The sequence below is a fragment of the Mustela nigripes genome, chromosome 5, assembly GCF_022355385.1.
Source record: "Mustela nigripes isolate SB6536 chromosome 5, MUSNIG.SB6536, whole genome shotgun sequence".
Lineage (NCBI taxonomy): Eukaryota > Metazoa > Chordata > Mammalia > Carnivora > Mustelidae > Mustela > Mustela nigripes.
Window position 1 is genome coordinate 129138861 of NC_081561.1, and position 21511 is coordinate 129160371.

The following is a 21511-nucleotide window of genomic DNA, read 5'->3' on the forward strand; positions in this document are numbered from 1 at the left end:
TATTTGACAGAGAGAGATTACATGTAGGCAGAGAGGCAGGCAGAGAGAAAGAGGAGGAAGCAGGCTCCCTGCTGAGCAGAGAGCCTGATGTGGGACTCGATCCCAGGACCCTGGGATCATGACCTGAGCCGAAGGCAGTGGCTTAACCCACTGAGCCACCCAGGCGCCCCTAATTTACTCCATTTTCAAAAGACTTCATTATGTACATTAACTTGTCTTCCAAAACAAAAATGTTAAGTTATGCATATATATGTAATACATATTAATTTACCATAAGAAGTAAACTGTCAGTTTAATGTGTCTCAGAAACATGGTAAAATATAAAAAAGTGATTTGCTTCTTCTTTCCAAGATTTCACTATAACCTTTTATACAAAACAAGCAAAACAAAACAAACCAAAACCTGAGGGACATTTAGTATAAGGAATTAAGATATAAATTTTATTTCATCATACTTGCAACAATTTCCCTGCTTTTAATTTCCAACTAAATCTCATGTGTTCCTGCCTTCAAATTGTAAAAATTTTCTGTATCTTGAAAAAAAAAAATCCTTCTAATTAACATTCTAATTCTCATCTAACTTCTGTAACTAAAACAAATGGCTTACATATATTTGAAAACTCAAACTTTTCTCACGTTTTCCTATTGGAAATAAACTTCTGTGAAAGTTACCTTCTTTTCCTATAAATACCTACTGTTCATAGTCTAGAATCTTTACCATTCTTCAATCCTAATTGAACTATCATCTGTATTTGATACTGATAACCAACCTGCTGTATTCTTTTATTCCCTCGATAACCTTTTTATTTTGGAATAATGTTACATTTATAGAGAAGTTGCAAGGGTAGTACAGAGTTTCTACTGTTAACATTTTACATTATGACAGTACATCTGTCAAAATAAATGGACACAGACGCATCAATATTAACTAAACTGCACACTTTATTTGAATTTCACCAGTTTTTCCACTGTTGTCCACTTTCTGTTTCAGGGTTCAATTCAGTACATCACATGGCATCTAGTTATCCCGTCTCCCTAAGTCTCATCTGGTCTATTTCTGTCTCTGTTTTTCATAGCCTTGAGAATCATGAGTACAGGCCAGGTAACCTGTAGAACATCCCCCCACATCTGGGTTTGTCTGACATTTTTCTCATCACTGGACTGTGGTAATGGGTTTTTGAAGTATCACAGAGATGAAGTGTCCTCCTCATCACCTCACATGAGGGGCTACACAGTATCACATGACACCACTGAGGATGTTAACCTTCAACATTTAGTTAACTAAGGTATAGTTCTATGGGTTTGATAAATATATAGATACATGCAGTACCATACAGAACAATTCCTTCACCCTCAAAGTTTGCCTGTATATTTGCTTTGTAGTCAATACTCCCCTCTCCTCCAATCCCTGGCAACCACTAATATGTCTTCCATTTCTGTAGTTTTGCTTTTTCCAGAATGTTTTATGAATGAAATCATCCAATTAGGAGCCTCTGGGTCTGGCTTCTTTCACTCAGTAAAATGTGTTAAAGATTCATCAATGTATGAATTGATAGCTTGATGCTTTTTACTGATTCACAGTATTCCACTGTATGGTTAGATCACAGTTTATCCACTACCTCAATGAGTGGACATTTTGGTTACTTTAGACTTTTAGCAATTATGAAGCTGCTATAAACATTTGCATACAGGTTCTTGGGCAGACATAACTTTTAAATCACTCGGGTAAATGCAGAGGAGAGCAATCACTGGGTCATGTAAATCTACGTCTAACATTATGAGAAACTGCCAAACTGTATCCCAAAGTGGTTGCACTATTTTGCATTCCCACTCGCAATGAATGAGTTACTGTTGTTCCACATCCCTGCCAGCACGTATTGCTAGTTTTTGGATTTTAGCCATTCTAAAAGGTACGCAGTAGTAGCTCTTTGTGGTTGTAATTTGTATTTCCCTAATGATATATAATATTAACAATCATCTTTTCATGTGTTTGCCATTGTTACATCTTTTTCTTTGCTAGGATCTGTCCAGATCTTTGGACTTTATTTTTTAAATATTTATTTCAGAGAGCTTGAGCACAAATGTGCATATTAGGAGAGGGGCAGAGGGGGAGATTCAAGCAGACTCCATGCTGAGTGTGGGGGAGTGGGGCTTGGGCCCATATCCATGAATGCATGAAGTGAGCTGAAACCAAGAGTCAGATGCTCAACCGACTGAGCAACCCAGGTGCCCCTCTTTTGACCATTTTTTAAATGGATTGTTTGCTTTCTTACTGTTGAGAGTTCTTTACATATTCTAGATGCAAGTACTTTATCTGATAGGTAATTTGAAAACGTTTTCTCCCAGTGTGTGACTTACCTTTTCATTAATAGTATTTTCCACAGAGCTAAAATTTTTAATTTTGATAAAATCAACTTAGCAGTTTTCTTTTCATGGATATTTTTTGTATTCTACCTAGAACCTCATTGCCAATCCACGGTCAGGCAGACTTTCCCTTTGTTTTCCTCTGTAAGTCTGATAGTTTTAAATTTCACATTGAAGTCTATGACCCATTTTGATTTTTACATAAGGTATAAAGTATGTGTCTGGGTTCTTTTATTTTTATTTTCTGGCATCCAATGATTGCAGCACCATTTGTTGAAAAAACTATCCTTTCTTCACTGAATTAAGACAGTACCTTTGCCAAAGATAAGTAGATGTTATTTGTGTGGGTCTGTTTCTGGGTTCTCTTTTGTTCCGTTGGTCTGTATGTCCCAACCTTTTACTAATACCATGCTATCTTGATTATTGTAGCTTTATAATAAATGTCTTGAAGTTGGGTAATGTGATTCCTTAAAGCTTTACTCTTGAAAATCTCTACATTGCCCCCCTCACCAAAAGAAGGATCTCCCAGATAAGAAATAACCAAGCCCTCACAAAAATTTAGGGAAACAATTCCTGCAGGGAAGGAAGTTAAGCAGTGAAGTTATCCTTCTCCTGCCTTTTTATATCTTTTCTCTTCCTGCCTTCACTTTCTATTCCTTTTCTCTATGGAGAAAAAGAAAGATACTGGGCAGACAGACTACTTCATCCTTTATCAGATGATTTCTATCTCAGGATCCTATGGACTATTTATACAACTTGTTTTATACAGAATTGTATAAAATTCTAAGATTTTGAGATGCCAGAAAACCTGGCATTTAGTAAACTGTAAGTTGCACCTAAAACTAAGATTACTATCTAGTAGAATTAGTTATGAACAAATGAATTATTTTGGTCTACTTAAAAAGGTGAGTCATATATTGGTCAATGCTTCAATTTTTGTGGATTTAAAATATGTAGTATTTAAGTTTTCAATATAACAAAATCTGTTTTCAGAAATAGTATTACTGCATCTAAATTCTTTCATGTAAAGGTATTATCAGCATCATGGAGAGACATGACAAACACAACTATAAGTATGTATAACATTATATAGTAAAACATTGCAAATAGTATTATATTTGATAAGGATTCTGCATTATAGTTTTCCAAAATGCATTTGTAATTCCAGTACCTGAATTCCTTGTAAGTCTTTAGAGCATGCGTATGTGCACATGTGTGCACACATCAGTGTTTGCTAGGTTTTGCTCATAGAGAATTTTCTTGTGTGTCTGGTATATTCTAAATTGTGTGAACATATTATATTTGAAATGTTATTTTTAGGAATAATTTAAGACCTGTAGTAAAATTCTACAGTAGAATTTAGAATTTGCCTCTACTGAATGGTGAGTATATGACCAGACCATCACTACCTCAGATCAAGTTCTAGATCTGGGAATCTCTTTTATTCCCAAGGAATTCAAACTGTGTTGAAGTATCTTAAAGCTGTTCCACTTCCTAGTTTGTAAGGACATCTTACCCAATGAGACCCTGGGTTTTGTTTCTGCCTCTCTCATTTGGAAAGGCTGTCTCAATGGAGAGTCCAAATTTTCCAGGGTGAGCAAAACCCTCAGGGCAAAGGTTGATTTTCAGCAGTCTATTTCCTCTTTTGGCCAGTATTTCTTTGCTGTTTTGTATCTCTTTAATGCATTTAAGATTTTAAAAAAATCTTCTTAGCCTTTAAATTGTTTTTAATAGGAAGGTTAATTATAATCACTTAGTCTGTTATTGAGCAGGGGGAAAAAAAAATCCTCCCTGGTTACTTTTTCGAGCATAGTTTGGATACTGTAGAAGAAATGTAAGAAGTTAAACCAAAAAGAATAGACAGTAAACTATGAGATAAAAAAAGCTAGCCTTTGGTTTAATAAGTATGGCAGTGAATAAAAAGAAAAAATTAAAACAGGACAATAGCATTGGCAGAAAAAGAATGTTGGGTTCATTTTGTTTCAAGCAGAAGAGAAGGAATTCGATGAGAACAAAAACAAAAGATGCTAGACCATCTGACCCGGAAATTCTATTCCTAGATATGTGCCCAAGAGAAGTGAAAATATATGGCTACACAAATATCTGTACTTATGTTCAAAGCAGCTTTGCTCATAATAGCCAAAAAGTGGAAAACTCAAATTTTCCATCAGTTGATGAGCTCATGAACAAAATGTAATATGTTCATAAAATAGAGTGTTATTTGGCCATAAAAAGAATGAAACACTAATAGATGTTATAACATGGATGAACCTTGAAAACATTAGGCTAAATGAAAAAAAAATACAATTCCATTTATGGGAAATGTGCAGGCTGGCAAACATACAGAGACAGAAAATAGATTAGTGGTTGCTAAGGGGTGGGAGGCATGGAAGGGTTAAAGGTGACTGCTAAAGACTACAGATTTTCTTTTAGAAGTGCTGAAAATGTTCTGAATTTGATTGTGGTGATGGTCGTACAACTCCGTGACTATACTAAAAGCCAATGAATTGTCCATTTTATTTTATTTATTTATTTTTTTAAAGATTTTATTTATTTATTTGACAGAGAGGCAGAGAGGCAGGCAGAGAGAGAGGGGGAAGCAGGCTCCCCGCCGAGCAAAGAGCCTGATGCGGGGCTCCCAGGATCCTGAGATCATGACCTGAGCTGAAGGCAGAGGCTTAACCCACTGAGCCACTCAGGTGCCCCTGAATTGTCCATTTTAAATGAGTGAGTTGTATGGTATGTGAATTATATTTCAATAAAGTTATTACAAAAAAATTCTTTTGAGATTCTTTTCCTGATGAACCCTAATACCATTTTGCATATTCCTTTTTTTTTTTTTTTTAAGATTTTATTCATTTATTTGACAGAGAGAAATCACAAGTAGGCAGAGAGGCAGGCAGAGAGAGAGGAGGAAGCAGGCTCCCTGCTGAGCAGAGAGCCCGATGTGGGACTCGATCCCAGGACCCTGAGATCATGACCTGAGCTGAAGGCAGCGGCTTAACCACTGAGCCACCCAGGCGCCCTGCATATTCCTTTTTATTCTTTATCAACTCAGCAGTTATTTTCTAAATATATGTCATTTTATGAATCATCAATTACATAACATTTGTTTCAAAGCTTTAATTTGAACTTGTGGAATTAACCTTACTTTTCCTTCTTGCTTTTCGGAACTTGACAGCAGCCAGATTTATTAAATTCATTCCATAGAGATTGTAGTCAATGAACAGCTGTAGGAGGTAGGGAATATGCGCTTCATGAGGCTGGTAAAATTTATTCATTATGGCTCCACTTTGCAAAAGTTCACATATCCTAAATTAGAAAAAAAAGTTATATCATGAAATTATGGTTCCTAAAATGTCAAATGAAACATTATACTACTATAGAGAATGAAACACATTATATTAGCACACAAATTTTTTATTTTAATTTTACTGAAAATTTGTATTTTGTTAGAAATTAAAAGTTTGGTCAAGTTTTAAAGTCAGCTGCACACTCAAAGAAAATGACAAAAAACTACTTGGATGAAGAATATTTTGACCTCAAAAACCAACTTAATACTAATTATATTAAAAAAATAGGATGTGAAAAGTTTCTAAAATATGAACTTTTCCTGGGGTGTCTAGCTGTCTCAGTCAGTGGAGTATGTGACTCTTCATCTCCAGGTTCTAAGTTTGAGCCCCAAATTGGGTGTAGAGACTACTTAAAAATAAAATCTTTAAAAAAAAAAGAGTTTCTCCTTTTAAACACTGAGAGAAACATTTTACAAGATTATTACAAACATTCTGAAAAAGGATTTATGACTCAAATCCACTACTCTGAAATACTGCTATTTTAATATTTGTCTTCTCTTGAGTTATTTTTCCTTCATGATGGAGAACACAAACAATAGGTGATTATAAAAAGTGTAAGTGCTATGCAAGGGAAGTATATGAAACATCTAGAAGGGATTAATAAGATAAAGGTACAGAAGTTGTTTCTGCAAAGCCTTCTTGAAGAGAAATCTCTAAGCAGGAGACTAAATGATGAATTAAAGATATTTCTTCTCTAAAGAAAGGGAAGAGTATTTCACACAATAAAATTATACATATGAAAGGTCACAAGAAAACACGGCCTATTTGGGAACTGAAATCATTGCGTGAGGCTTAGTGACAGGCTGTGGAGAGTGTGTCTACAGGGGTGTGGGCTAGAGAGATAATGAAAAGTCAGATCATGCAGTCTATTAAAACATTCCAAGAGATAGTAGAATTTGCCTTTGAAGTAAAGAGCAGGAAAGACAAATGACCAGGGTAGCTAGACAATACACAGGACTAGAGCTAGGAAGTGAGAAAGCTATTTTGGAAAAACTAAGATGATGGTAGCGTTGACAAAGACTATGGCACTGTGTTGATTCAGGAGATATATAAGGAATAGTCAAGCCTTGGGGACTGATTAGATGCAGAGGATATAGCAGAATAAGAGTTAAGGAGGATGTCTAGATTTCTTGCTGCCATGTTACTGAAATAGAAAGGACTAGGGACACCTTGGTGGCTCAGTCGGTTAAGCCACTATCTTCGGCTCAGGTCATGATCCCAGGGTTCAGGGATCAAGTCTCACATCGGGCTCCTTGCTTGGCAGAAAGCCTGCTTCTCTCTGCCTCTGCCTGCTTGTTCCAAATAGAAAGGACTAGAAGAAAACAGGTTTCTCTGCAGAATTTCAGAGAGGGATTAAGGATAAACTCCGTTTTAGACATCCTGGGGTTTAGGTATTGTGGGGTATTCAGGTAGGTTTCCATGAAAATACTGACAATGAATGACAATGAGAATGGGGACAAGAATAACTTCATTTACACAACAGAGGCAGCTAACATATTTAAGGACTATGTATTAAACATTGTGTTAGTTGTTTCAAATGCTTAATCTCAGGTAATCCTCACTACAAACCTATGATACTATTATCCCCATTTTATAAATAGAGAAACTGAGTCTTAGATTAAAAGGTTGTCCCAAATCATACAAATTAAAAGCGGAAGAGCTAAAATAGAAGTTTTCTCTGATTTGTGAGCCCTTACTCTTAACTGCAAAGCTATTCTATTTATCCAGAAGATGGTGTGATACATTGATCCAGAGCTCTGGAGGAAAATTTAGGCTATTGATATATACCTGAAAGTCAAATGCATAAAGATTAACAAAAAGAAAAAAACTAAACCAAACCATAACAGTAGATAAGGCTGTACAGTGAGGTGAGAGTACAGAGAGAAAAGCTGAAAGCCTAAGACATAACCCCAAGAACAGCTGCAGATGTTAAAAGAGGAACCAACAAAATGGCATAAATATGAATAATCAGACAGGTATAAGGAAAATCAGAGGAGGCTTATATCAAAGAAATAAACACCTGGGGTTATTTTAAAGCACTATAACCACAGACATAAGGTCAGAAGTTAAGGACAAAATGGTATTAACTAGATTTAGCAACATGGAGATCTGATTTTGACAACACAGATCCTCTCGAAAGGGTCTAAGGAATCCCCAGTGCACAATTTAACAACTACTTTTCTAGACTGATGAGTTCCATTTTCCCTATGAAGTAGAAGGCAAAGCCTTGGGAGGGGCTTCACACTGGAGTAAAGAGGGTGAAGAAAGGTAAGAAGAAAATTAGAGAAAAGCAGAAATAAGACAAGGCAGGGCCCAGGAGAAGTTGAAGACTATGAATTCACAGTGGCACCATTCTGTTGTGATTTTTTTGTATCCTAAAAATAATCAGAAGCCAGAGTTTATAGCAGAGAAAAAAAGGTAAATAAACAGATTAACCCAGAACTGATGGTTAACCTGGCAGACAAAGGAGTTGAAAAGATAGAGAATAGAATCTGAGCTGGATAGGAAAGAAATTAATTGCAGGAGAAAGTTATACAGAATGGGGCAGTAGTCTTGAGTCCAGGGAGTTTAAAGCCTCAAAACAAAACAGGGATACCTAGATGGCTCAGTCATTAAGCGTGGGCCTTCAGGTCAAGTCAGGATCTCAGGGTCCTGAAATCAAGCCCTGCATTGGGCTCCCAGCTCAGTGGAAAGCCTGATTCTCCCTCTCCCACCCCTCCTGCTTGTATTCTCTCTCTGTCTCTCTCTGTGTGAAATAAAGAAAATCTTAAAAATAAATAAACAAAAAAACCCCAACAACATATAAAGGATCTTATTAGAGCCATGAAAAGGTTCTAAAACTGAATTATAGTGGTAAGTGTACAATTCAGCAAATTTACTTAAAAAAAAAAAATCACTGAACTGCATATCCTTAAAATGTGTGAATTTTGTGGTAAATTAGATCTCAAGAATTTTTAAAAAAAGAAGACTGTAGTCAGAAATCAAGATGTCTGCATTTAAAATCTCAGAGGCAGGACAAATTTCAGGGTGTGGTAAGAGTAGGTACTAGGTATTTATCCTAAAGATGCAAACGCAGTGATCTGAAGGGGCACATGCGCCCAAACGTTTATAGCAGCAATGTCCACAACAGGCAAACTATGGAAAGAACCTAGATGTCCATCAACAGATGAATAGATAAAGAAGATGTGGTGTATATATGTATATATATAATGGAATACTATGCAGTCATCAAAAGAAATGAACTCTTGCCATTTGCAATGATGTGGATGGAACTAGAGGGTATTATGCTGAGTGAAATAAGTCAATCAGAGAAAGACAATTATCACATGATCTCCCTGAGATGAGGAACTTCAGAGGCAGAGTAGGGAGTTTGGGGAGTAGGGAAGGAAAAAAATGAAACAAGATGGGATCAGGAGGGAGACAAACCATAAGAAAATCTTAACCTCACAAAACAAACTGAGTGTTGGGGGAGGGAGGATACGGAGAGGGTGGTTGGGTTATGGACATTGCAAAGGCTATGTGCTATGGTGAGTGCTGTTAAGTATGTAAGCCTAACGATTCACAGACCTCTGGGGCAAATAATACATTATATGTTAAAAAAAAAAAAAAAATGGCAGTAAAGTTCACAGGAGATGAGCAAGTAGAGAAAGCAAGAGACTAGTCTCCAAATGGTATATATAGGATTGATTCATTCTATAGAAAGTTATTGACTACTCAGTGCCAGACACATATATTCTGAACACTGAGGATTATACATCAAACATAGCAGAAAAAATTCTTTGCCTGTGGACTTACGTTCTAGCAGGACACCAATTGTATGTGGAAAATTTTTTTTTACGATTTTTATTTATTTATTTGAGAGAGCAAGCGAGTACATGCTGGGGGAAAGGACAGAAGAATAAACACCCCGCTGAGCAGAGAGCCTGATGCAGGGCTTGATCCCAGGACCCCAGGATCGTGATCTGAGCCTAAGGCACAGATGCTTAACCCACTGAGCCACCCAGGTGCCCCGCATATGGAAATTTTAAAAAGAGGACATGTGTGTATATGTGTGTGTGTATATATATATGTATGGAAAATAAAAGGATAGGGGCGCCTGGGTGGCTCAGTGGGTTAAGCCTCTGCCTTCGGCTTAGATCATGATCTCAGGGTCCTGGGATTGAGCTCCACATCAGGCTCTCTGCTCAGCAGGGAGCCTGCTTCCCCCTCTCTCTCTGCTGGCCTCTCTGCCTACTTATGATCTCGCTCTCTCTGTCAAATAAATAAAATCTTTTAAAAATAGGGAGAAAAGTTAAGAGCAAGGGTAAATAAAAAATAAATATTTTAATTTATATAAAATAAGGAATTTTATATTTCATATAAAATATGAAAATCTTTTTCATATATACTATAGCCAACACAGCACCTATAATGTGCCAGGCACTGTTTGGAGCGATTTACAGATATTAACACATTCGATTATCAGAACGAAGTGTGCTAACATCAACCCTATTTACAGATGAGGAAGATAAGTCACAGACAGAGAAAATAACTTGCCTAAATCGTCCCAGGAGATAAGAAGTAGAGCCAGATTTTGAATACAAGTAATCTCTCAATAAATCAGGGAATTTCAATAGCCACTATGATAACCTGACTATATAATTTAAAGCAAACTTACTGGAAAGAGTTTAATAAGTATTTGACTGTTATAGTCAGAAGTAAGAAAAACAGATTAGATGTATACTTCACATAGAACTAGGCTATTTTTAAAGATAATGCACATTTTATTTATGGGTCCCCCTCTAGCATACTTGAGGCTGAGAAAGGGTAAAAATGATTAAGGTTTACTCTCTCACCACTGTGTGTGCAAGACAGGGTAAGAATTCACAGTGATTGTTCTTTTGGACTCCATGGATATAAGAAAGTGTGACCAACGGAAGTGGTATAAGAAACATCATTGTCTGTAAGTGCCTGTTCTGAAAAATTGTTTTGGTGCCCTACATAACAGAAGCTGTTTGGGATAAGGGTGGGAGCAGATTATAGAGAAAACTAGTTTTCACTGGTTACCTGGAAAAGAGAATAACTAACCATTGGGATTAAGACAGTGATTCAGTGAAGCACTCAGTTGGCCTAATTCAGAATAAACCTCACATAGTTGGTAGCTGTGCCTCTCTTGGTGCCTAAATCCACTCTGGGGAAACATTCAATTTGTGTCTTACCAAAAGGTTACCTTTTGAAACCTAGTACTTACTAGCAGAGAGGTCTTCTGAAAAAACAACAGTAAGCATTTCTCTAACGACACTTTTACCCTACTCATCACCACACAGAATGAAAACCCTTGTTGTGAGCCCCAGACGACGACTGAAATCTTTACATGTGCCCTTCCTGCCATTAATGACTTAGACTCCAGGACCATTGAAAAAATAAGATATAGACAGACTTACTGAGGGAAAGAAAAAAACAAAACAAAACAAACAAAAAACCTGGGATATAAAATTTCACTAACATTAATAAAGAGTCAAAAGGATTTTGAGTTCTCACTCTCATATATTTCTTTTTGCTTTGAAACTAAAGAGCAAATTTCTCCTGGTTTTGAACATTTGCTCCGGCTACTAAGATCCTACAAGGCAGCCATCATCGAAGCGGTAAGGGGCCATCAAACAAGGTCCTTTCACTCTTAAAATATTCTTCTTAGAGGCCAAGTTATGGGTCTCTTTTTGCACATAAATATACATATGGTCTCTTCCTTTAATAATGCTACAAACTATATAATCCTTTCTTCTAGATTTTTCTTATTATTACCAAAATACTTAAGTGATAGTTATTCATATTTTTATTTATCTTGTACCTTTTCACCATCGCAGGATTATAAAGATAGATCTTCATAAAGTGTCTTTCCTTCTCATGATAACCATAAAAAGGCCTGAAATAAAAGAAAAAGATGTTTCAAATTATTTTGTGCATTCAGAGATGAAGTAATGCAGCTTGTTTCCCAAATTAGACTCAGGTGACCTAATTCAGTCTTATTTATATTATTAACCAAAACCCTAAAAAACAAACAAAACCATTCAAAACCTTCCAATTAAATCTACAATAGGTTAATATATAAAATACTGAAATCTGGTTACTTAAGAAGTTTATAAAAATAAGACTTTCAAAAACTAGGGACAAAAAGGAGTGGTAAACCATTTATATCTTAATTTCAATAATAATATCTCTATTAAAAAATGGCTCTTTTCGGGCACCTGGGTGGCTCAGTGGGTTAAAGCCTCTGACTTCGCTCAGGTCACGATCTCAGGGTCCTGGTATCAAGCCCTGCATTGGGCTCTCTGCTAGGCAGGGAGCCTGCTTCCTCCTCTCTCTCTCTCTCTCTCTCTGCCTGCCTCTCTGTCTACTTGTAATCTCTCTCAAATAAATAAAATCTTTAAAAAAAAAAAAAAAGGTCTTTTCTCTTTACTCTAACCATGTATAAAAAAACCAGAGACCTTTCAAGTACCTTCTTGACCTATTTCCCATTTTTTTTCTGTCAAAAGCTGTATTTCTTCACTAATAAAGTCCTTTAATTAATAGCATTCATGAGGCACCAGGGTGGTTCAGTCAGTTAAGGGTCTGTCTTCAGCTCAGGTCATGATAACAGGGTCCGGGGATCGAGCCCCACATTGGGCTTCCTGCTCAGTGGGAAGCCCGTTTCTCCCTTTCCCACTCCCCCTGTTTGTGTTCCCTCTGTTTTTGTCAAATAAACAAACAAAATCTTAAAAACAAACAAACAAAAAACAGCATTCATGTTACTTTGCTTATTTGTCTCTGTTTATTATTGATTTTGTAAGTTCACTAGCCAGGGACAATTTACCTATATTATATATGCACACATACACGTGTGTGTGCATAACACACATCCAACTCAAATGAAGCCTACGAAAACTGTGCAGACAGGAACTTAAGAGATTGAAAAGACCATGGCCTTACTTGAGGACCCTAATTATGTTAAGGCAGGATTTTTCTCAAGGGCATTAGCTAGAATGGGAAAGGAAGAAGCAAAATCCCACATGGTCAGGAGAGAAACAAGTCTTCAGTGCAAGATGAAATAAGTTGGAATATCATGTTGCATCATTTCAGAAGGATCTGAAACTACACCAGTACCTCTGATATACAGACTACCATAATCATTTTTTTTTCTTAAGTATGTTCCATGTCCAACATGGGGCTTGAACTCACAACCCTGAGATCAAGAATTACATGCTCTATAGACTGAGCCAGCCAGGTGCCCCCAGACTATCACTTTCAAAGATGATATAATTAGAAATAACATATAAACAAGTATGAATTTGCATATAAAATAAAAAGTTTCATATCTTCCTAGAGTTTATCTGTAAATAAGTGGTTGGTTAAATCTTTAGGTGGGTAAACCCATTCACTTTCATTCAAAAAATACTGTCCCTTTATAATGGGCACTTCATAGAATTTATCCTCATTAGGATACCATTTCTGTCATGACAGTGTAGTGGACATCAAATACAGGAATAATCTGGCAGCAGAGTCATTATCTAGAGTATAAACTTTTTTTTTTTAAAGATTTTATTTATTTATTTATTTGTTTGTTTGTTTGTTTGATAGACAGAGACCACAAGTAGGCAGAGAGGTCAGCAGAGAGAGGAGGAAGCAGGCTCCCTGCTAAGCAGAGAGCCCGATGTGGGGCTCGATCCCAGGACCCTGGGACCATGACCTGAGCCAAAGGCAGAGGCTTTAACCCACTGAGCCACCCAGGTGCCCCTAGAGTATAAACTTTTATTTCCCCTAGCTAGTTTAAGCTTTTAGGTCTCAGCCATCTACATGATTGTTGTAAAGCAATTTCTATTTTAAAAAAACCAAAACCAAAAACAAAATCCAACCATTTACCAAGTCTTAAAAGGTTCTTTATCTCGTCCCTACCACTCACTCCAATCTTGTGTCCTATCACTCCTCCTTTAGCCATCCTGAACATTTCAGCCCCTCTAACTTACTCCACTCTCAAGTACTTGCCATTCTTTCTGCCTGGAAAGCTTGCTCTGAACACTGGCATGGTTTGTTTTCAGTCTTCATTCAGGTTTCTACTGAAACTTCCTCACTTCCTCGTAAAAGCCTTCTCTGACCATCACTCCTTATCCCTTACCCTTCTTCACTCTTCCCCCCCCCCCCCCCCCCCCCCCTTTTTTTAAAAACACTTAACCACTTCATGTAGTTGGCCACTATTTACCCCATTTTTGTTGCCATGAAACAAAGACACATTACATGAATGATTTCATTCTCTCTCACTGGCAAAATTTCAACTGTTTATTCCTCCTGCTATGGTATTTCTCATATAGATAGAGTTCTCTACCTGGAGACATGAGTTATTTTTAGCCAGATAAATAGGGGAAAAATTTAAATGTGCAGTGTAGTATATGTTTTCTTTGCTTTATTTTGGTTTTGTTCAGGATCTTTAAGGTTTTGTAATTAAAATTTCATAAATTTCAAAAACTGAATATAAGTTAAGACTATCAAACCTCTAAAATTCTTTCTAAATCTAGGATATAGATTTGGAGTATTAGGATATATATAGATTAGGATATAGATTGGAAATTCTATAGATTCAATTTTCTGCTTCTGTAAAATCTAACTGGCAACCCTTACCTCCTGCTGTTGGCTTCAGTTGGTTTTGCTAAAAGAATTCCTCAACAGGGAGATCCTTTGGAAGAAGGCAGGATGGAACAGAGTTTGAAAAGGTATTTTATGCTTAAAAAATACCTGATAATTAAGTGTTTTTTAATAACAGTAAGAAAGAAAATGAAAATGAATAGCAAAAGATCTCAATTAACTTACATGGATTAGGAATCTCTTTTTAGGATATTTTCTAGAATCATGGCAGCTAAATAGCAAGGAATTCCAGAAATGAACCTAAAGTCCTAATCCTATCTCTTGACCTAGCCTCAGGATAATGCATTATCCAAAAAGACTGGAATTAAACCTGTACAAATTTTAATTTGGTAGTTATGCGCAACCTTGTCTAAAGAAATAGGAAAAACTGAAGGACTAATTATTACCATACATTTTAGCTTCTCTGCCTGCCTCTTTGCCTACTTGTGATCTCTCTCTCTGTCAAATAAATAAATAAATAATCTTAAAAAAATTTTTATTTATTTATTTGACAGAAATCACAAGCAGGCAGAGAGAGAGGAAGAAGCAGGTTCCCCGCTGAGTAGAGAGCCCAATGTGGGGCTTGATTCCAGAACCCTGGGATCCTGACCTGAGCCGAAGGCAGAGGCTTTAACCCACTGAGCCACTCAGGTGCCCCCATTCAAGGATTTTAAGTGATTTTAAGAGGATTCAGTGTATCTTAAAAGAAGAGTACTCTCGTGGCTCTGGAGCAAGACAAAAATAGAAGGAAATTCCATTAAAAAGATACTGTGATGGTCCAGAGGAAAGCCTAGATTAAGGTGGAAGTAACAGAGAGACTTTAAGATAGTTTTCATATAAACATCTCGAACTCAAAATGTTCTAACATGAGCTCCAAATCTTCCCTGTCAGCCTGTTCTGCCTGCACCTTGCATTCTTTTAGCAGTATGGACTCAAATATTTATAGTCATCTTTGACTCCTGTCACAACCTTCATCCAATCAGACAGCAAAGCTTATTGACTCAAACCTCAGAATAGATCCAGAAGCTGACCACGTCCCACTACTCCCATTACTACCTAAGTACAAGTCAGTGTGTTTTCTCATCTCACCCAGATTAATGAAACAGAACCCTAATGCCCTCCCCTGCTTCTACCCTTATCCCCGATGATCTACTTTTCACAGAACTGCTAAAGTAATCCTTTCAAGTTTAAGTTAAATTGTGGCTACTCAAATTTCTGTAAGAGCTTTAGAGTAAAAGTCATAGTCCTCAGAACAACCCACTGCAGTAGTTCACAAATTTCAGTGTGTATCAGAATCAATACAAAGGCTTATTAAAACACAAATTGCAGGGCGCCTGGGTGGCTCAGTGGGTTAAGCCGCTGCCTTCGGCTCAGGTCATGATCTCAGGGTCCTGGGATAGAGTCCTGCATCGGGCTCTCTGCTCAGCAGGGAGCCTGCTTCCCTCTCTCTCTCTCTGCCTGCCTCTCCGACTACTTGTGATTTCTCTCTGTCAAATAAATAAATAAAATCTTTAAAAAAACAAAACAAAACAAAACAAAACAAAAAAAACACAAATTGCTGGGCCCTACCACCAGAGTTCTGATTCATTAGGTCTAGGATGGGACCCAAGAATATATTTTAAGTAAGTTCCTAGGTATGTTAATCTGAGTCCTCTGAGAAGTAGATGCCAATATATGCAAGAAATTTATCAGGGGAAACGACTGTGAGAAAATGAGGAGGGCCCCAGGAGAGCCTTGGATAGTTACCAAACTTAAAACATGTCTGATCCCATGTGAAACAGAGAGGGACAGAAGGAAGATCAGTAGAAATGTCTTCTATTGTAATGTAATTCTAATCAAAGTACAGAATGAATTTCAGAGAGTTCTCAAGGTCTCCCAGGAACAGGCCTGCCTTCGTACCCTTACCAGGTTTAGCCACTGGTTAGGAATAGCGTACGGAAAGCAGCTTCAGTACATATGGAATGATAGATAGATTTCACCATGCTAGTGGGGCTGTTGTTCAATCTTGCTTGCTGTATTTGGAGATCTGACAGATGCATTCTCACAGCTGTCAAATCAGGTAAAGCTGATGTTGGTGATCCTGGAAACCATACTTTAAGAACCACTGGCCAACATGACATCCATCCATTCATATCTCTCTAACCTCATTTTGTCCTACTCTCTTTTTCCTCCATTCTGATCACCCCCATGTAATTCCTACTCCCTCACCTTCAAGTCTTTGCTCAAATGTCATTCACCTTGTCAATGCCACCTTCCCTGATGACCTTGTATAAAATTGCCACCAGTCCACTTTCCTACCCTATACTACTAATCCATCAGATACTACTCTACATCTTTGTTCCATAGCACTATCATGTAATAAATATTTATTTTGTGTCATATCCTTAAGTTATGTTCTGTTTCCAAATACTAAAATATAACCTCCATGGGGGCAGGGATCTTTGTTTTGTTCACCAATATATCCCAAGCACCTAGAATAGTGCCTAGCAAATGGAAGATGCTCAATAAATATGTTAAAATAAATCACATGAAATTCTACAGTTCTAAGAAGTGGAGAAATGGAAAAGGTTAAACCATCTTTCACTGCAATAAAAATTTACTTTAAAAAATTAAAGCATAGGGATGCCTGGGTGGCTCAGCTGGTTAAGCCACTGCCTTCAGCTCAGGTCATGATCCTGGGTCCTGGGACTGAGTCCTGCATCAGGCTCCCTGTTCAGTGGGGAGCCTGCTTCTCTCTGCTCTGCCTGCCACTCTGCCTCCTTGTGCTTGTGTGCTCTCTCTCTGACAAACAAATAAAATCTTAAAAAAAAAAAAAAAAAAACAGCATAAAATTTGCCTTACTTCCATTAGATTAGAAGTAAAAGAAAAATAAACAGTATCTCTGAATCAGACAGGTTTTCTTTACTTGGGATGGTACTAGAAATACAAATAAAGAAATTTAAAAAGTTAACATATACTTACATTCCTGATACTAATGACACTTTGAACACGTGCTGAGCAGTGGAAGATGGATTGCCTAAAGCCACATTAAGTGCTCTGTCGATACTGAATGCCATCTGAGAAAGATAGCTTTCTGGCTGCTGTCCATAACCATCGTATGGCACATAGAGGTAAGGAAAGATGCCATGCAGATGAAGACATGTCTTCTGACCTAAAAATGTAACACATTATAAAGTTTAGTCTTGAGATGTATTTTAAAATTTTAACATTACAAGCTCAGAATGCAAATCATTTAAATGTTCTAATGACAATACAGCTTATCTAGGATAAGAGTTGAAAAAAATTAACCCATAATTTAAAGCCACCTATATTAACTGCGTTTTACAACAGAACATTTAGAAGCATTTTATAAACATAAGCATTATAGTATGACTGAAATAGTAGTTTTGGTGAAAATATGTTTGAGTATTTTACCCGCAAAATCTCACTGGTTTTACATACTTCACTCAATCGCCCTATAATAATACCACTTAGCACAGTGTTATGAATCTTACAGAAACTCACTAAAAGTTTTTTAAATAAATCAGTGCATGCCTGTCTTGGCATAAAGGTTTTCAAACAAGAAAATTCCCTGAAACAGCGACTGCTCTGGGAGAAAAGAGAGGGTAAAAGCAGTTCCAGTATGTGGAATTTTGCTATAAGGGTGTGGAAGGGATTAGAGTAATAATAAAATTTTGCTATTAGGAAAAAAACAGTAACAACAACCAAAAATGACAAAAACAAAGCAAAAGAAAACCTCTACAGATCATTTGTCCATAACGGACCTCTAGATATCTAAACTGCGCATTTGGTGGAGTGGGACGAGGGGGAAACACAATGAGAGGTGAAAAAACAAGCATGCACACTTCCCAGGAAGCCCTTCTATCGGGCAAGGTGCAAAAGGGGTAAACGGGGCTGACCTGCCAACAGACAGTCAGGGTTAGCTATGAGAAAGAAAGTAGTATGAGTAAGAAGCCACAAAAGAAGTGCCACAGAAACAGTAATGTATCCATGACAAGGTTAAGTAACAGCAGCAACAACAAAAAACAGATGCACCATTACTCTCATGAATCTGGCAGGGCTGTAGAGAAATGGTTCCTGTCCTCAGAGCACTGTCCCTAGGTCCCCTTGGGTACATACCATTTGTCTACTTCAAACAGGGAGAATGGCAGTGATGGCAGAACATATCCATTCTTTCATGCTGTCACTATCACTGTACTGCCCAACACGATCCTTAGGCTTCTTCCCCATCCCTATTCCACTCTGCTTCACGGGGTTTTTTCCTTTTTGGCAGGAAGGTTAACTATTTGTTTGCTTATTTTTTTTTCTATTTATAATTTAGAATGATTTATATAAAACACACAGAAAGTAGGTCTATGTTCTGTTGATGTATTTATCTTATTTTTAAGGTACAGCTATAACAGAATTAACAAATAAATCTGGAGCAGTTATTACATACAGCAGAGCAAAATTAGAAAGACCAGTCACACAATGGAATAAAATCTATACCCTCCTCTCAAGTGTAGTATTTGGATTTCAACTACCAACTTCACACTTCTGAAGAACTATAAATTGTGCCACTGTTAGACCAGTTTCTATTGTTAGCAGCAGTTATGTTGCTTAATTTCAAAGGAATGGGAAAAAAAAAAACACCTTTCCACTTAAAAGCAAATTCTTGATTATTTTGTTTCATTTCAAATCTGATTATATCTACTAAATACTGCAATTTCTTAATTCTCTGAAGAGAAAAAAAAAGCTAAATTTTAACAATGCTTTTTAAATATCTCATGAAAAATGTTACATCCATTAGCATTCAGGACATAAAGCACAATTTGTTTAAGAGCATGTGGCAATGCTAAACCATGGGGGTAAGGAAGATGGGGAGACAGAAAAGTATCCTCTTTTAAGTTGACAAATAAATCTAAGACCAGTGATTACAGTGATTACAGAAGTAGTGTAATAGTGCGGTGCCTGGGTGGCACAGTCGCTTGAGTGTCTGACTCTTGCTTTCAGCTGAGGTCATGATCTCAGGATCATGAGGTCCAGCCCAGTGTCGGGCTCCATGCTCAGTGTGGAGTCCGCTTAAGACTCTCTGCCCCTGAACACTGTGCATTCTGTCTCAAATAAATAAATCTTTAAAAAAACAAAAAAAGAATTAGTGTAATAGTATATTTTATAAGTTTCTAAGTTACTAAGATACTAGTTTTACAGTGTGTATATCTCAATAATGGAAATTTGGATAAATTTTATAAGAAATAATTATAAAACCTGATTTCTACAAGTTTCTTTATAGGGAGGGTGTTCAGAGTTCACAGAATTTTTTTTTTTTTTAAATACCCACTTTTCATATCTCCTGTGAAGTACGGGCATAAAGACATTATCTTTCTATTTCACAGCTTTGAAGCTACAATAATTTGTGGTATATGACTTAGGAATAAAGCAGAAATAATTTATTCAGCAGGCACTGAACTAGGTACTTCACATATATTCAGTTCTAAAACATATAAAAACCTCGCAAGATCACAAAGCTTAACTTTCCCCAAATCACATACATACTAGGTAATCGAATCAAAATTTAAAAGCAGATCAATAAAATCTTAATTTAACCATGCTGTTTCTATCTAATGTTGGCTTCCTTAATCCTTAACTCTTCAGTTCTTATTTTGTAATGTAAATGCCTGTTTTCTTATCTGACTCTCCCATTTGAAAATTCTTTGCAACTGGTGCTATGTTTGAATGATCATAATATCCCCAGGACCGAACACAAAGCACATTTTATGTGCTTAATAAATACTTATTAAATGGATGAACAAACCCGCAGTAAAACAGAGTAACTGCTTAAGGAGAAAGGAATGATGTAAAAGCCTTGAGTATCTTGGGGGAAAAAAATCTATGAAAACAGAGGGACTTTGATACATCTAAGGATTACAGTTATATGGGGACATAGGTGTTGGGAAGAGTCCCCAGCTTACTGCACTTTCCTACCCTGACTAACCCAAAGTCCCATGCAAAGCTGCAGTCATTACATCAACACAGATGTACCTCCCTCTGGTTCTCCAGCAACTAGGGATGGCTCAGTGCCTTAACACCTTTCCTCAAGAACAACCTCCTGAAAACAGCACAAGAATTCTTGGCATTGCACTTAATGGTTCTAATATAGAATGAGTATCACAGAAAAGAAAATGATGAGAAACAAGATAGACTAGGAAACTCAGAAAGTTAAACTAGGAATAAGAAATGTGTAAAAATCAATGTGAGATTCCATTTCTTTTTGGCAACAGGTCCTTTATTATAGTAAAATTTGCAGTTCCATAACAGCACTGCTTTACCTTGACAAGATACAGACCACTTCTATAGACTTCCGTCCATCAGCTCTACACAAGTGTGGGGCCACACATACATAAAGTACCTTGAAGATAAACTATTCTGCTCCACCTCCATCAGTCAGGATTAGATTCAGCTGTGAGAAACCTAATCAGTGACTTAAGCATTTAATTAATGGTTTCTCTCTCGTAATATAAGTCCAGAGCTAGGAAGCTTGTACTGCACATTCGGGCTTTTGCAACATCTAGTTAGTTGCGTAGTTGAACAACTCGTGACTTCAATCCAGAAGCTTTTTCACTATGCTCCAAAGAGCTCCACACACAGGATTCTTTTAAAGAACGTTTATATAAAATTAGTGAAAGCTATGCTACTTTGAAACCCTGCTAAATGATCTAGGATTCTTCGAAGGTTAAGAATAATAAGCTATATCTAAGTACATGTGGATCCAAAGCAAGCAAGCAACTGGCATTCTTTATCTTCCTAATTTCTGAATGTCCCCTCTTATTGTCATGTCAAACTGAATTAAGGCAGCAAACTTAGGATAAAGACTGTTGTTGGGAGAATAAGTCTACACACACAGGTTTCAAAAATTTTTAGAATTTGCGTTTTCCAATTTGACTGATGTTGTCTACTTCAAAAACTGCAATAAAGTTGTTCCAGGAAAGCTCCACAGAGACCTGTCATAGCATAACTGCTGGTTTTTAAAGACACCATGGCAAAACTGTGTGAAGGTGGCTACTTTGCAATTCTGCGTAAGGAGGGCTTCTATAACTAAGGTGGATGCCTCTGTAACAGCCAGTACTCGGGTACTGTGAATCTCATCTTTTAGGAATTTAGATGTACAGTACACATTAAGACCTC

General features: G+C 37.0%; 1 protein-coding gene across 3 annotated transcripts in view; it reads right to left on the reverse strand.

Annotated features, from left to right (window-relative positions):
• REV3L (REV3 like, DNA directed polymerase zeta catalytic subunit) overlaps positions 1-21511 on the reverse strand; it is a 184304-nt gene that overhangs the window by 113943 nt on the left and 48850 nt on the right. For all 3 annotated transcript variants that reach the window (XM_059401212.1, XM_059401213.1, XM_059401214.1), the window contains exons 2-4: positions 17309-17498; positions 11544-11618; positions 5515-5675 (exon numbers count right to left, since the gene is read on the reverse strand). In XM_059401212.1, coding sequence (XP_059257195.1) covers positions 5515-5675; positions 11544-11618; positions 17309-17498 — 426 coding nt within the window. The remainder of the gene's footprint in view (positions 1-5514; positions 5676-11543; positions 11619-17308; positions 17499-21511) is intronic.